The sequence below is a fragment of the Spinacia oleracea genome, chromosome 5 (genome assembly GCF_020520425.1).
Source record: "Spinacia oleracea cultivar Varoflay chromosome 5, BTI_SOV_V1, whole genome shotgun sequence".
NCBI classification, from domain to species: Eukaryota; Viridiplantae; Streptophyta; class Magnoliopsida; order Caryophyllales; family Amaranthaceae; genus Spinacia; species Spinacia oleracea.
In genome coordinates this window covers 85,897,520-85,914,714 of record NC_079491.1, presented here as the reverse complement: position 1 = coordinate 85,914,714, position 17,195 = coordinate 85,897,520, and the positions used below count along the sequence as shown (strand labels likewise).

Here is a 17,195-nt window from a genome sequence, read left to right as displayed (position 1 = left end):
AAAAATGCTACATATTTTTTGGCTTTTTGAGAGGCGATTGACGCGAATTATGGGTTAATTGTTGTTATCCCCAAATTACAATGATCACAAAGATGATTACATTTATTTAACTAGCATTTGAGCCCCGTGCAATGCACGGGAGCATTTTTAAGGTGTTATACGAACTTGTATTGCTCAACATACAATAACTTTAGGTATTATGATATAAATATATAATTAAATAGAACACATGTATATATTTAAGATTATTAATAAATTAATCTAACAACATTTAGAAGGAACCATCAACGATAGTGATATATAATATGATGTCAATAGAAAAACAAACCGTTAATAAAATAATCATAATACATTGACGAAAAATCTAACTTAGCCATAAAAAAAGAAAAAAAAAAGAATAGACACACAAAGTAAAACACACATTACCTCTGAAAATGGTATGATGATATAGAGTGATTGTGTAATTGATACAACGAAAATGATTGTTAGTCAAATTATTTATAAGAGGGTGTATGGAAGATGAGAGGTTGATGAAGAAGGTGTTTAGTTTCTTATGATTTGTTTTGAGTTAATTTTTTAAAACAAACTATTAACTCATAAATACTAATGTTTATTGTTATTGTTATGGAATATTGATAACAATGTAATTAAGTTAGCCCATTAAGTTTTGAATATTTATTTTTAGGGGTGTATTTTAGGTTTTTTTATGGGAAGTCTTTTGAGTTTTCCTTCTTTTAATACTAGGTATAGATTTAATATTGATGTATTTTTAGTTTTCTATTTTAATTATGAAAGAAAAGGGAGATTGATGAGGTGATGACACATGTCTCATTAGCACCTATGGTTTTAGTTTTTAAATACTAGGTATAGATTTATTTCTAAATTGGCAATTATGATATAATTATTCTTGATTTAATTTAAGGCATGATTTGTTATTAATTCAATTGTGAGCGAGGGTATAATAAACTATTTTATAGGTGGATACCAAAAGTGCAATTACGAAATTGACCTCATGAGTTATCTTATATAATAAAAAGTTAACAATACTCCATCCGTATTTTAAAAAGAGATACAATTTCCTTAAACAGACATATTTTAAAAAGAGATACATTTTTCTTTTTTGACATGTCTCGGTCTCCACTCTCAATTATAATAATATTTCTCTCTTACTTGTGGTCCCCACACTTACTCACACCATCTTTTTACTATAATTAAAATTTACCCACTACCCCCACTTTCATACGGAGTATTAATTTAATAAGTTCAACTCACTCTCCTATATATACGTGTCAGTCAAAGTGTATCTCTTTTTAAAATACGAAGGGAGTAGTAATGTTTGAAGGTATTTATAAAAAGTTCCTCGTGATCTAGTTTTATTACTCCCTATGTCCCTTAATACTCGCACCGTTTTGACTTTTTGCACTATTCACATAATTCACTTTGACCATATTTTATTTCTAGTATATATGAAAACAAATGTTAGTATACAATATATTGTTGACTTCATCTTAATATGTATTTTCAAAATATTAATATTTTTATAAGTTTTTATAATATTTAGTTAAAAATATTAGTGGTCAAAATTGTGCATTGATAAGCGTATTCAGTCAAAACGGTGCGATCAGTATTAAGGGACGAAGTTAGTACTCTACTATAAACACAAAAATACGATATCTCTTGGATTGGACTTATCAACTTTAACATATTCATGTTATTTGTCACGAAATATTAACAATGATCCATCAACAAATACTTTGTTTTGTTGAATTGATCCATAAACAAATATAAGTTGAGGGAAGCTTCGTTTGAAGTTTCATTTACCTATATACACTTTTAAATATTAATATTTTCAAGTATCATTGTTAGAATATGATTTTTTTTTTTTTTTTTTGTTCTACTACGAGGAGTTTCCACCGCCTTCGGCAAGTGGACTAATCTCCCGCGGGAGTTTGCATGGGTACCTTGATGGGCAGCATCCCTTCCAGTTGAGATTTTTTTCATTCCCAAGGCTCAAACCCGAGACCTTGGTTTAAAAGCAAGAGGCCCTTAACCACTCATGCCAACCTCAATTGGTTGTTAGAATATGATATTATGAAAGTATATGAATATGAGTATAACAAAATCTCTTTTTTCCCCCTACTACAAAGATTTCTCACCGCCTTCGACGAATGGGCTAATCTCCCGCGTGAGTTTGCATAGATATCTCGATGAGCAGCATCCCTCTCAATTGAGAATTTTTCATAATAAAATCTCTTATGAGTGTACAATATGAATATATTTTATAACGTATAAATCATAAAATCTGGTTAAAAAAGGGTATATCCTAAAGTCCTAAACAATGTTACTCGGTACTTGGTAATGCTTTCTAAGGGTTTTATAATTAAAAGAAATAAATAGATTGTGTAGGTACAACCAATTATATTAATCCCGACAAAATGAAATAAAACGTATATATAGATTTGACCTCTAAAGAGGCCAAAGAGACAATCATAATACTAAACTAATAGGAGTGCTCCAATTAAACATTCGTTAACACCAATTACTAGATCAAATGTACACTAATCTACTACTTGTAGCATTCTTGTCTAATTATAGTATTGTTTTCCCTACCATAGTACCATGTACATACATTTTCCTTAATTAAAATTAATTAAATTAATCTCTGTTCCCTGTAAAACCGTACAGTTCCTGCTAGCAAGCACGTGTAACTCTTTCGTGCGAAGTACAAAAGGCCGGTCTGATATTCTAGGGCGTTGAACCGTCGTATAATATCGCAATTTTCGAGGCTAAGTGAACAGTTGACTGTCTCTAATTTCAGATTAAATTATGAACCGTTGATGACGATCAGACGGTGTTCAGGTGAAAGCGTGTAAGACCATGATGAATATGCTACGTTGGGTTATCTGTAAACACGTGTCCTTGTGTCCAGGTTTTGTACGGTCGTCTTAACTGACTTATGGGGCAACGAGTCGTAAAGTGATAAAGTTCCCAACTACCTATTGTTCTTCTTGGACCTTCCCACGTGTGAGATGCTAGCTGGTCATCTGTACTTGTGTTCTGTTTGGTTCATTAAGTTTATGATGATGTGAGGATAAGTTTTGTCATTCCCAAATTTGAGGTCGATCTTAAGTTGAAAATCACGATTTCACGATGTAACTAGTCTAACTACCATATCTGTAGGAACATATAGATGCATAAAGCGGAATTTCAGGAAACAATTTCCTAACATCTATCACAGGATCTCATGCATAACAATAGTATAGATCAGATTAAGTCGAAAGAATAATCACCTTTGAAGCGTGTTCTCCCGTTCGTATGCAAGCTTCGAAGATCTTAGAGCCCCACTTGTTGCTCCTCTACTCAGTCCACAAGCACGAATTGAATCCCACGTATGCTAGTACGGAAGAGAACGATCACAATCTGTCTCTTGCTTTGTTTGGGATGTACGACGTTTAGAGAATTAGAATTAGGGTTTTTGTGTTTTTCCTTTTGTCAGATATTGAATGAACGTGATTTCTAAATCCCTGACATTATAACTATTATAATGTGAGAGTTTTAGGTTAACACAAAATCAAAGCCCAACATTCTTCCCTTAACAGACCGGTTGCCATCGGGCCTTTTGGGCCCATTCCAATTAATGCTTATATGTGTGACCTTATAGGATTAAATTATTTTAGTTGTAGGTCCAATCAATATTGTCCTACTAATCACATTTATTCTCTAGCAAGCAAATATGATTACTAAAATAATTAACTTATTATCTTCATAATTAATTCCTATTTGTATTTAGTAATTGCCGGAAATGTCTAAGGACATAATTCCTTCAATCTCCCACTTGTCCGAAGACAAGAAAGCAATGCTAAATTCCTTAAGTCTCTTAATGCCAAAATTTGATAACACACTGTTATTCTCAAATTCTAGTTTCTTGATCGCCGAGTTCGAACTGTTCAAATAAAGATTAACATTTTAATCCCATTCCGCATGGCCATGCAATTTTTCAGTTCTCGCTCATCAAGAGGCCCATACACCATTCCTATCAAATAGGAGGACTTATTCACTCTTGTATGACCATAACTCCCACTCAATTCTTAGCCCACCTGATCACTGCTTTTATAACCTCCTTTTACGGCGCGGCGTTTAACAGAGTCAAGGTTAAACTAATTGTCTCATGGTTATTAAGACATACTCATGTCTAAGGAATCCACTAAATATAGAATTTTGATTCTACTTTTAGAATCTAGTTAGGTCAAGTCTCAATGCATCAAGTACACATCCATATAATCAATTAGACATCCCCATGTCTCCATAGCCCATGGAACTGCACTATCAATTAATTACATGCTAGTCTTCTCATAAATCACTTATGTCCAATTTAGTGATTCAGACTAGGGACTTAATAAGTTGTGATTTCAGTTCACTTTATAGGGTTCCATTATCAAAACGTTTTCGATAATCCTATTTGAAAACACAAGTTATTTGGACATTTTATTTAATACTAAACCAAACAATTAAATAAGAATGAACTTTTATTGATAAACATTCAAAACATAATAAATGTCTTTACAATTGTAAACATAAAGTAAACAAACTAAAGCCATTCTCCCATATGCCTAAGCCCCATAGACCTAGTATGACTCTCATGCTTAGGTTGAGCAAGCGGTATAGTCAGAGGATCAGCCACGTTATCCTCAGTATGAACCTTGCTTACTTTCACATCCCCTCTTTCAACGATCTCTCGAATAAGATGGAATCTCCTGAGCACATGTTTGGATTTTTGGTGCGATCTGGGTTCCTTGGACTGGGAAATGGCACCATTGTTGTCACAATACAACTCAATGCCATTTTCAATGCTAGGAACTACACCAAGTTCACTAATGAACTTTTTGATCCAAACAGCTTCTTTTGCTGCATCACTTGCTGCAATATACTCAGCCTCTGTTGTAGAATCTGCGATGGTACTCTGCTTAGAACTCTTCCAGCTCACAGCCCCTCCATTTAGACAAAAAATGAAACCAGATTGTGATCGGAAATCATCTTTGTCACTTTGGAAGCTTGCATCGGTGTATCCAGTGGCAACCAACTCATTATCTCCACCATAGACCAAGAAATCATCCTTAGTCCTTCTTAAGTACTTAAGGATATTCTTTGCTGCCATCCAGTGCGCCTCTCCTGGGTTTGACTGGTATCTGCTGCACATACTCAAAGCATATGCAACATCCGGTCGAGTGCATACCATGGCATACATAATGGACCCTACTGCAGAGGCATAAGGAACATTACTCATGCGCTTGACCTCATCAGGTGTCGAAGGACACTGAGTCTTGCCAAGTGAAATGCCATGTTGCATGGGAATGAAACCTCTTTTGGAGTTTTCCAGCTTGAACCTTGCAAGAACCTTATCAATATAAGTCTCTTGGCTAAGTCCAATCAGCCTTTTGGATCTATCTCTATGGATCCTTATTCCCAAGATGTATTCAGCTTCTCCTAATTCTTTCATGGAAAAACAACTTTTAAGCCATTCCTTGACTGACTCAAGCATGGTCTTGTCGTTTCCTATGAGAAGTATGTCATCCACATACAAGACTAGGAAAGCAATACTACTCCCACTCAACTTCTTGTATATACAAGATTCCTCTTCATTTCTGAGGAAGCCAAAAGATTTGACTGCCTCATCAAATCTGAGGTTCCAACTCCGGGATGCTTGCTTAAGCCCATAAATGGACTTCTTAAGCTTGCAAACTTTTCTTGGACTGTTTGGATCTTCAAAACCTTGTGGTTGTGTCATGTACACATCCTCTTTCAAGAACCCATTCAAGAAAGCGGTTTTGACGTCCATCTGCCAGATCTCATAGTCATGAAAGGCAGCAATCGCAAGAATTATCCTAATGGATTTCAGCATGGCTACTGGTGAGAAGGTTTCATCATAGTCAATACCATGAATTTGTCTAAAACCTTTTGCCACTAGTCTTGCCTTAAAGACATCAATGTTTCCATCTTTGTCCTTTTTCAGTTTGAAAATCCATTTGCAACCTATGGGTTTAACCCCATCAGGCAAAGCAACCAAATTCCATACTTGATTTTCAAACATCGAATCCATTTCGGATCTCATGGCTTCAAGCCATTTCTCGGAGTCTTGACTCGTCAAAGCATTTGTGTAGCTAGTAGGTTCCTCATGTTCTAAAATCTCTATTTCAGAACTTTCAGTCAAAAGGAAATCAATATATCTCTTTGACGGAATGACAGTCCTACTAGACCTACGTTGGGGTACAACAGGAGAAGTTTCCACCTCATTAGGTTGAGGGACTTCGCATGGATTATCTCCAAGTGGGACGGTAGAAGGCGCATGAATGGAATGCACCGCCTCCTGAGCATTTTCATGCTGGGTCGTCTCTGACGAGGTGTGAACCTCATCCATTTGTTGCTCATCTCGAATTTCTTCGAGATATACATTACTCCCACTTGTTTTTCTGGAAATAAACTCCTTTTCCAGAAAGACACCATCGCGAGCAACAAACACTTTGTTTTCGCTTTGGTTGTAGAAGTAGTATCCCTTAGTCTGTTTTGGGTAACCCACAAAAAGACACTTATCGGACTTGGGTGAAAGCTTATTAGAAAGTAAACGTTTTACATAAACTTCACAACCCCATGTCCTTAGAAAAGACAATTTTGGAACTTTTCCAGTCCACATCTCATATGGCGTCTTTTCTACTGCTTTGGACGGAGCTCTGTTGAGTGTGAATGCCGCTGTTTCAAGCGCAAATCCCCAAAATAAGGCAGGAAGGTTAGCAAGACTCATCATGGACCGAACCATATCTAATAAAGTTCGATTCCTTCTTTCGGAAACCCCATTCAACTGTGGTGTCCCTGGTGGAGTCAATTGCGAAAGTATTCCACAATCTTTCAAATGATCACCAAACTCTTGAGATAAATATTCACCACCACGATCGGATCGCAATGCTTTAATTTTCTTTCCAAGTTGGTTTTGTACTTCATTTTGGAATTCCTTGAACTTTTCAAAGGATTCCGACTTATGTCTCATGAGGTAAACATATCCAAATCTGCTCACATCATCAGTAAAAGTAATGAAATACCCGTACCCTCCCCTAGCCAAAGTACTCATAGGTCCGCAGACATCAGTATGTATGAGGGCTAAAAGATCATTGGCCCTTTCACTTGAGCCTGTGAAAGGAGATTTTGTCATTTTCCCCATTAAGCAAAACTCACATACTTCAAATGATTCAAAATCAAATGATTTGAGAATTCCATCCTTATGAAGTTTCTCTATGCGCTTTGAGCTTATGTGGCCTAATCGACAATGCCATAGGTAAGTAGGGTTCAAATCATTTGGTTTGTGTTTCTTGTTTTCTATGTGATAGATATGGTTTTGTAAGTCTAGTACATACAAACCATTTGATAATTTAGCAGAGACATAGAACATACCATTCAAATATGCTGAACAACAATTATTCATAATTTGAAATGAAAAACCTTCCGAATCCAAAATCGGAATAGAAATTATGTTCTTGGTAATAACTGGAACGTAATAACAATTATAAAGTTCTAATATTAAACCAGAAGGCAAGCGTAAACTATAATCTCCTACAGCTAAAGCAGCAACTCTTGCTCCATTGCCTACTCGGAGATCCACTTCGCCTTTGCTCAAGCTCCTACTTCTTTTTAGTCCCTGCACATTACCAATAATGTGAGATCCACAAGCGGTATCAAATACCCAAGAAGCAGTTGTAGCTAAATTAACTTCTATGACATAGATACCTGAAGTTAAAGCACCAGTCTTCTTATCCTCCAGATATTTGGGGCAGTTCCTCTTCCAATGACCAATCTTGTGGCAGTGGTAGCACTCATGTTGAGCAGCTACCTTAGCCTTGGGAGTGGCCTTTGGCTTGGTTGAAGAGTTCTCATTGGCAACTACCTTGCCCTTGTTCTTCTTCATGGGAGCCCCTTTCTTCTTGAACTGCTTACCTTTACTAACCATTAGAACATCCTTATGTTTGGTTTACTTGGTAAGTTTCTCTCAGCCTGAATTAGTGAACCATGCAACTCTTGCAGGGTAGCCTCCCCTCCTTGCATGTAGAAGTTCAACTTAAAGTTATGAAAATCTTCAGGCAAGGATCTGATGACTATGTCAGTTGCCAGGTCCTTAGGATAAGGGAAACCCAATTTCTCCATGGTCTGAAAATGTCCAATCAAATCGAACACATGCGGACCAACGGGCTTCCCCTCTTCCAACTTGGAATCCAGAAGTTTGCAGTTTGCTTCAAATCTCTCCAATCTAGCATTTTTCTGAAACAAAGTTTTCAGTTGCTGGATTATGTTGTAGGCATCCAGACCATCAAAACGTTTTTGATACTCTGGTTCCATGCAAGCAAGCATCAAGCATGTTACTTGCAAGGAGTTATCCTCTAGAGTTTGTCTAGCTCGCTTTTGAGCTGCAGTAGCATTTTCTGGCAAGGGTTCAGGGAGAGGATTGTCAAGAACACTTTCTTTTCCTTCCGCTCTGAGAACAATTCTCACAGCCATTTGCCATTGTAGGAAGTTGGTAGCATTCAGTTTGTCTTTTTCAATTAGAGGGCGCAAGTTAAAAGTAGAGTTGTTTGCACCAGACATGATAACTACAGTAAAAAGTAAAGCAAGATTCAATATAATGTTTATCAAAAGTAGCAATTAAACAAATTCAATTCACTACTACCCTTTATTCAAAATTAGAAGTCCCCATTGAATAAAGAATTAACCAAGATCCCCTCCCACTACAATTAAACGGACTTTGGCCCTGCTACTTTAATTTATAGTATTCGAGGTAAGTAAACATTTTACTAATTATAACTGATTATAACTCTTGGTAGACAGGTTAACAACTCTTTGTATTTTCCTATCTCTTAGCTTCAAAACCCAAAACTTTGTCTTTTGATAGTTTTGTTGAGTTAAACCAAACATTAACATGTAAGTTTCAAAAAACCTACCCTACTATCCCCGGAATTATAAGCAACACCCTGCTTTGGCAGAACCTATTACTCATGATCTAAGGCTTTATAGGTGTTGTATGGAAAAGCACTTTAACTCAATATTATTTTGGAACCTAAGTTTACTATGTTGGTTAATTAAAAGTGAACACATTGCTTTAAATAACCACATACATAAACTCAATAAGCATTTTAAGGCAATATAAAATGCATAAAAATAAATGTGATCCTAGTATGGCCCCTAAAAAATAAGCTCAAATCTTCTTGGGTTCCTGTTCATCTTTCTTGGATCTCCATCCTTGAATTTTTGATTGAACCTTCTTACTTCATCGAACTCATAATACGAACTTTATAATCTAATTTAAACTTTTAAATTAAATTACAACAATACATAACGATGCGCAGATCGTATTTCAAAATTTACAAGAATACAAAACGATACGCAGATCGTATTTTCTATCCTATTTTGGGCCATACTAGTCACTTGCCTGTAACAAAATATCATAATATTCCATACACGCATATAATATTAAAATATATTAGACAAAAATTATTTACTTATTAACTATTAATAAGAAAATAACATTTCCAAAATAATACTAAAAAAACTTAAACAATTTAAGTTTAACGTTATTTGGGAAACTTTATTATTTTAATTCAATTACTATTTAAATATGGCTAGAATAATCTTATTAATCAAAAATTTGCATTTTAAAGGAAATTTATGGATTTATGCTCAACATGGAAAATATGTTTTTCAAAAAAAAATATTTTCAAGTTACTCAAAATATATTTTGGAAATTATTTTTAATTTAGAAGAACTAAACCCAAGTTAATTTCCAACTCTTCTTATCAATTTCAATTAATAAATGAGAATCGAACCAAAACACCAAATTTCCAAAACCTTCAACCCAGACTATTTCCCAAAACCTTTTGGAAAACAATCTTTAATTTGAGAAAATTTCTAACTTTTCCAAAAAATTAGGAGATCTTATTTCCAATTTTTTTAATTCCCTTTTCCCGCCGGAACGCCGCCCTAATTATCCTCCACCGTGGCTCCACCGTCGCGGGTGGTGGCCACCCAGCCATGGAGGTTGTTATTTTAATTTGGGTAACAATTACCTAAATTAAATTAATCTTTATTCAACTTTTGTTAAAGATTAACAATTTAATTAGGGTTTAATTATCAGAAAATAATGGCAAAAAATTTGAATAAATTTACAATCCTTAAACTGAATTTTAGGGTTGTTAGAAGTTAGATTTCAATTTAAACTTCTATTAAAATTAAATCTAACAAGAATTCAAAATTTAAGGCATAATTATCTCATTTTATTCAAATAATTCAAGAAAATAACAATTATTGTCCGAAAAATTCGAATTAAATTACCAGGCAGATCTATTGAATTTTCTTAACAAATAAAATCAAAAATTTTAATTTTTATCCTTAAATTTTATGATTAATCGAATTAAACATCAAAATTAACCAAATTCAATAATTAATATACAAAAATTCCGAAAATTAGTTAAAAAATTACCAAAAAATTTCGGCTATTGTATAAAAATTAGGGGATAATCAGTAGATTTATTTAACAAATTAAAAATCAAATCTTTAATTGTTAACAAATTATTTCCATGATTAATCTTATTAACCATTAAATAATTTAAAATCTGACGAATTTAATTTTAAAAAATCCGAAAATTTTTATGTGATATTAACTGTTAATTTCGACCCTGTGATAAAAATTTCGGAATTTTATAAATTTATTTTGAGCAAAAATTAATTAAATCACGATTTAATGATTCCAATCAATTAATATCATATATTAATTGTGCAAATTCAAGCCATAAATAAATCTTCCCTTAATTGAATCAAAATAATAATGTTGCATACAATCATGATCATAAAATATTATGCAAGAGGCTAAACTGATACCAGTGTAGGAACATATAGATGCATAAAGCGGAATTTCAGGAAACAATTTCCTAACATCTATCACAGGATCTCATGCATAACAATAGTATAGATCAGATTAAGTCGAAAGAATAATCACCTTTGAAGCGTGTTCTCCCGTTCGTATGCAAGCTTCGAAGATCTTAGAGCCCCACTTGTTGCTCCTCTACTCAGTCCACAAGCACGAATTGAATCCCACGTATGCTAGTACGGAAGAGAACGATCACAATCTGTCTCTTGCTTTGTTTGGGATGTACGACGTTTAGAGAATTAGAATTAGGGTTTTTGTGTTTTTCCTTTTGTCAGATATTGAATGAACGTGATTTCTAAATCCCTGACATTATAACTATTATAATGTGAGAGTTTTAGGTTAACACAAAATCAAAGCCCAACATTCTTCCCTTAACAGACCGGTTGCCATCGGGCCTTTTGGGCCCATTCCAATTAATGCTTATATGTGTGACCTTATAGGATTAAATTATTTTAGTTGTAGGTCCAATCAATATTGTCCTACTAATCACATTTATTCTCTAGCAAGCAAATATGATTACTAAAATAATTAACTTATTATCTTCATAATTAATTCCTATTTGTATTTAGTAATTGCCGGAAATGTCTAAGGACATAATTCCTTCAATATCATCATATGATATCATCATGTAGAACTGTAGAAGGAGGAGGGAACGAGGTTTGGACTTTGTTTTGGCTTGGGAACTCCCTATAATAGGGGTTTTGTCTTCTTGGTCGAGTCATATAGACCTGTTTTAAGAAAGGCTATGTATACTTATTGGGTATGGAATAGTTCTATACCCTTAACTCTTATTGATCCACTTTTTTGATGAGTAGCACCAAAGTAGGAGAAAAATGGGGGGAAACAATTTCACTAAATTGCGTCATTTTGCAACCCATGTTCCACTTGACTCTAAAAGTAAGTTCATACTAAAAATAAATAAATTAATGCAATATTTAAAATAAATGGCTTTTACATATACTTCCTCTGTTCTTATTTAAATGACACAATTATTTAGTCACGTTTGCTAATGCACGATTTCAAACATTAACTAGTGTGTGGCCCGGGCGATGCCCCGGTTGCTACATTGAATAACTAAAGTTTTAGATTTTTCTTGAGCTCAATATTTGACCAAAATACTTGTATTCTCTAGAATGAAAAATATCCGTTAAGTTCGTCAACTACACAGGTACGCTAAGTCATTTATCATGGCAAGTAAGTTTTCAATCATATCATCTTACAATTTGTATAATTTGTTTTCTCGTGGAACTAAGTGCGTCAAATTAATAAACACCAAATTAGATATATATGCAGCTATGTAAGACAATCCTATAGTTGATTCTTTTGAAACTTATGACATCAGGTTTCTTCATGTTTGTCATAATACTTTAATTTTTTTCCTTTTCAAAATAGTCCATAGAAATTAAAAAGCACATAAAAATTTATTTGTTATAGATTTCATGTGAACATTTATTTATAAATTAATGTGAAGAGATAAACCACAATTGGTGGTTGGTTAAGATGGTAATGAGAATTATCATCCAAACTGGAGGTCTGGTGTTCGAACCTCATTGTATTGATTTTTGGTTGTCCATTACATAATACATGGTGAATGGATGATGTGGCGTGAGGAGAGAACTACGTGACACATATACATTTTCCACAACGCCTTTTAATATATTAGTATAGATATCTTCAATTATGCATAAGAAAAAATTATAAAAAGTTGATATTTAAAAAATATTTATTGAGACGAATCTAACAAGACCCCGCACGACTATATTTTTACTTACGTATAAACCACAAATAGAAGTCAAATGAACTTACGTGAATAGTGTCAAAAATCCTATTGTGTCATATAACTAAGAATGAAGGAAGTATTTAAGTGTAATATTTAAACGTAAATATCTCCAAATATGTATGTCAAAAAAATATAACAATTTGATATTGTGAAACTATAAATTGAGACGAGTAAAACAAGATCCCACATGAATATATTTCGAAATGTTTATTAAAAAAAAATCTGCAAGTCTCTTCTATTGTGTATAAACCTGTCAAACTGGTCGGTGTGGTCGGGTTGCAAAAATTACTTTTGAGTTCGGTTTAATTCGGGTCGGTCACTTTCGGGTTCTGGAATACAAATGCTTGTTCAAGACCAAGAACTTTCGGATTCGGGTCGACCCAACGGGTAAAGAGATTTTAAAACATGTATTATATTATCATTAATTTAGGTAATACATATACAAAATATGGACACATATTAACAATTTTTCCTACACAAGTGTGAGGGGGTCGAAAAAGCATGAGGCTAATGCGTGACCTCGTCCCTCGTGGGCGTGACGTTTCTTTTTGTCAAATCAAGTGTATTTGGATTTCCTGTGAGTTTACACCCAATTGACTAGTAATATAGGAGTCGCCATTCAGTTTTTAACGACAATGAGAAAAACTGACAAAACCCGGTTATCGTGACATAAAGGGAGTGCAATTATGTTTGACCACGACGGTCATAGGTTCCCTTGTGATCCTTGGTGCGGGGATCTCTCAACGTACACCCGCAAGGTAGAGATTGAGGGTTCGGGGGACTGTAACTACCGAGAGGAGTACTCGCTCTTCGATAACTCCAGAGGCAGGATATCCTTACTAGCTCAACATAAATAATTGAAGGGACATGCGTTAACTATTAAACTAATCTGAATTGATTTTAGCAATATGCAACACATAATACTAGATCGATCGTGATTATCTGGTTTAGATTGATTTAAGGGACCTAGCATGATAGTTTAATTTCCCAAGATATTATCTTTATTAAGTGTGATAGAAAAATCAGATTTAATAGTTTAACGGTTTTATAAAAGGGCGAGGAAAGCGATTAAATCATGCGAAGGGACACATTACGACGCACCCTTGAGAGGTGCGTCACGGTTCTCAGAAAACTAACCACTTTGGCTTTGCTATTTCTCCTTTTATTTAACGAATCTCAAATTTCCAGGCTTAATTCTTCAGCTACAAGGGACATGATACGTTCTGTTTGATTTTTGGATCGATTGCGACAGAAAGCGGGATCGATTTCGCAGCGTGAGGCTTAGGCTTAGGGGTTGGAGTCAATACTCAGAATATGAATTGTGTGTTCTTTTCACGTCGAATTTGGGGATGTATTTATAGGGAAGAGTTCGTGGAAAGATAGAATTTTAGAGTACTAATCCAAGAAGAATTAGGAGAGAACACGTACCCAGGTAATTTCAGCGCCCAGGGCTGGGCGCCGAAGATTTCGGCGCCCAGAGCCAGGCGTTGAAAATAGGATCTGGGCCGTATTTCCTTGTCAGATTTGGACTCGTGGAATACGGAGTCTTTGAGACTTATCCGAGTCTTTTAGCGCGTATTAACTTTATGACGGAATGCGTCTGGGCCCGTTATAAACTCTAGGTTCGTTAGGATTTTAATCAATACGTAACTCTTATTTTCGAATTATACTAGGAATAGGATTCCTCTTGCAAATTCTATCTCTTTTAGGATTTATGTTGGAGTGCAACACCTAATTATGACAGGTTTCCATCTTTTATGTCTTGCCACTTTTAGCAACTACCCGTTACGGCAGTTACTATTTTTAGCAGGTTTCTATAAATAGCAGTTTTGGTCAAAATAAAAAGGGTGATTGAGATTCGTTATTTTTATAGGAGATGCGTTGCCAAGTGGAGATTTATGTTCTCATCATCGAACCTTCCCTTTCGGGAATGGGGACAAAAGTAGGTGTCTACAGTTAGCCCCCACTTTGACTGAGTCTCGGGATGAGACGATGGTCAAAGTACTGGACGGAGTGCGTCACACAAGCCATAGTGTATGTGACTTGTTTTGCGAGGGTCTCACGAGCCCCCGAGTGATAACATTTGACTTAAGGGTCATCACTTGACGTGTCGACATATCCCTCACGTGTCATTGGGATTTGTCAACGGATAGTATAGAAACTCCCTCACTTTGTCATTGGAAGTATCTAAAGATGCGTAGAAACTCCCTCACTTTTTCATTGGAAGTAGCTACAGATGTTTTCGAAATCAAAGCTATAAAGTGTAATTGGGCCTGGCCAAGCCAAATCACGAGGTAAAAATGTTTTTAAAGATTCTCATTTTCAGGGTTAACTAAACGAGAAAACCCCCTTGTTTTTATAGGACGTAAAACGAAGGAAAATCCAGCACATCTCTCTTTTTGGAAAAAACGGAAAACCAATCCTTTAATTTTTGGAAAAGGGAAAACCAGAAAAAGTTATCGCTGCAGTGACTAAGGACCTGCGCGGTTAGTGGCGCAGACCCCGCCGACTAAAGATGGCGAGCCTGTCCGCTAAGGGTGGATGCCCCGTCCGATAGAAGTGGACGAATCCGTTTTGAAGTTTTTTTTTTTTTTTTTTTGAAAATAAGGACCTACGCGGTTTGTGACGTTGACCCCGCCGGCTAAAGATGGCGAGCCTGTCCGCTAAGGGTGGACACCCCGTCCGATAGAAGTGGACGAATCTGTTTTGAAGTTTTGAAAATAAGGATCTACGCGGTTAGTGACGTAGACCCCGCCGACTGAAGATGGCGAGCCTGTTTTTTGCTTTGTTTTGAAGATTCTATTTTCTTTTCATTTTCGAAGACTGAGGACCTGCGCGGTTAGTGACTCAGACCACGCCCGCTGAAGGTGGGCGAGCCCTGTCCGCTAAGGGTGGACGCCCCGCTCGCTGGAGGTGAGCGAACTTGAATTCGTCTTTTCGATTTGGGACTCGCGTGCCGCGATCTTGCCTTATTGAGGTGGGAAAGTCCCTATTTCATTTTTTTTTCTTGTGATTTCTTTTGAGAATTTCTTTTTATTCATTCTTGTAGGAGCGAATTCTTCCGAGGGATGCTCGGATTTAGTTGCAACCTGAATGTGGGTTGACAATGTGTTTAGATGGACCATAGTCTCGTGGTCATCACCTTTTCATGGTTTTGAGCTAGTCTTTTCGGCTCAATTTTGCCACTACCTGGGTCCTTGATTAGGGGACTATGTATAAGTATCAACGGCGACCTTTGTCTTGAGGTCGTAAACCGGTTTTATTTTTTGAGACATCCAAACACGGGACTTCGTACAACGTAGTCTGGGAATATTGTTTTAACTTTGCATAATATATATTTTCCTTCGAGCCCCCAAGCACTCGTGCTTGACGGTCATCTCTTGTCAAAGAGGTTCCTTGGGGATAAGCATTTTGTAATGTCCTTGATCGTGTTTGGGATCGTGCTCGTAAGTGCGAGCGATCTTTGTAGTGGTGTGCTACTCTTAACAAAGCCGTGAGGTGCGACTTTCAGTAAAGAAATCGGCAATTTTTGAGTCGAATGGATACGGCAGGGCCCTATAGAAGTCAGGGGCCTTTTTGGGTCTGGGATCATTTTCGGCGCCCATGCCTGGGCGTTGAAGATTTCGGCGCCCAACGCTGGGCGCTGAAAATGATTTCTGGCGAGGTTTCTTGATGACACAGTTGGCCTCTTGTTCGTTCGTTTTCTTTTTTTTTCTTTTCGTCTACAGATTCTTTTTTGGAACGAACCATTCATTTAAGATCACCGTTGATTGGTGAATAATTATTTCTCGAGAAACCGTAGCCTAATAGTGGACCAACGGTGTTTATTATTTCCTTATTCGTTCGCCATTTCTTAGCTTAGAACGATTGTGGGATTAATCTTCAACGCCCAAAGTCAGGCGTGGGATTTAGCGTCGGAGTTGATTATTGGGCAGATCTGCCTCTTTTCCGTTCGCTTATTTCACTTGGAGATTCTACGTATTCTCTTCTTTTTTGTTTTTCTTTATTTTTTGGGACGTAGTGTTAGGTTATGATACATATGACAATTCATAAATCATGCGGAAAAACCATAAAGCCAGGAAAACATATTATTTACACATAATCATTTAGCATAGTTTAGATGCATACTCTTTGTTGCGTGCCTTCCCTAGCTGCGCCCGAACCGAACAAGAACAAGTCTTTAGGACTCCAAGTGTCGACCCTTCGTAGATAGTCCATAGCACGTCCGGATCCGCCTTAAGATTGACCAACTAGAATCGCCCTTAAGGTGCTACTTATTTTCGGCTAAATGGGCAAGAGTTATGGCTGATTTTTGTGCTTAAAAATCCTAGCTTTGAATACTTGAAAACTTATGTATAAATTTATGACCCTAGGCATATATTTATAGAACCTTGGAAAGGATTTCGAATCCTGTTAGAATACTAATTAATTAATTAGAATCCTATTAGAACTCTA

At 35.9% G+C, this 17,195-nt stretch overlaps 1 protein-coding gene across 1 annotated transcript; it reads right to left on the bottom strand.

Annotated features, from left to right (window-relative positions):
- Window positions 1-4,035: 4,035 nt before the first annotated feature.
- LOC130461195 (secreted RxLR effector protein 161-like) lies at window positions 4,036-5,320 on the bottom strand. Its single transcript, XM_056829185.1, has one exon. The coding sequence runs from the start codon at window positions 5,282-5,284 to the stop codon at window positions 4,589-4,591; it is 696 nt and encodes a 231-aa protein (XP_056685163.1). The 5' UTR covers window positions 5,285-5,320; the 3' UTR covers window positions 4,036-4,588.
- Window positions 5,321-17,195: the final 11,875 nt, after the last annotated feature.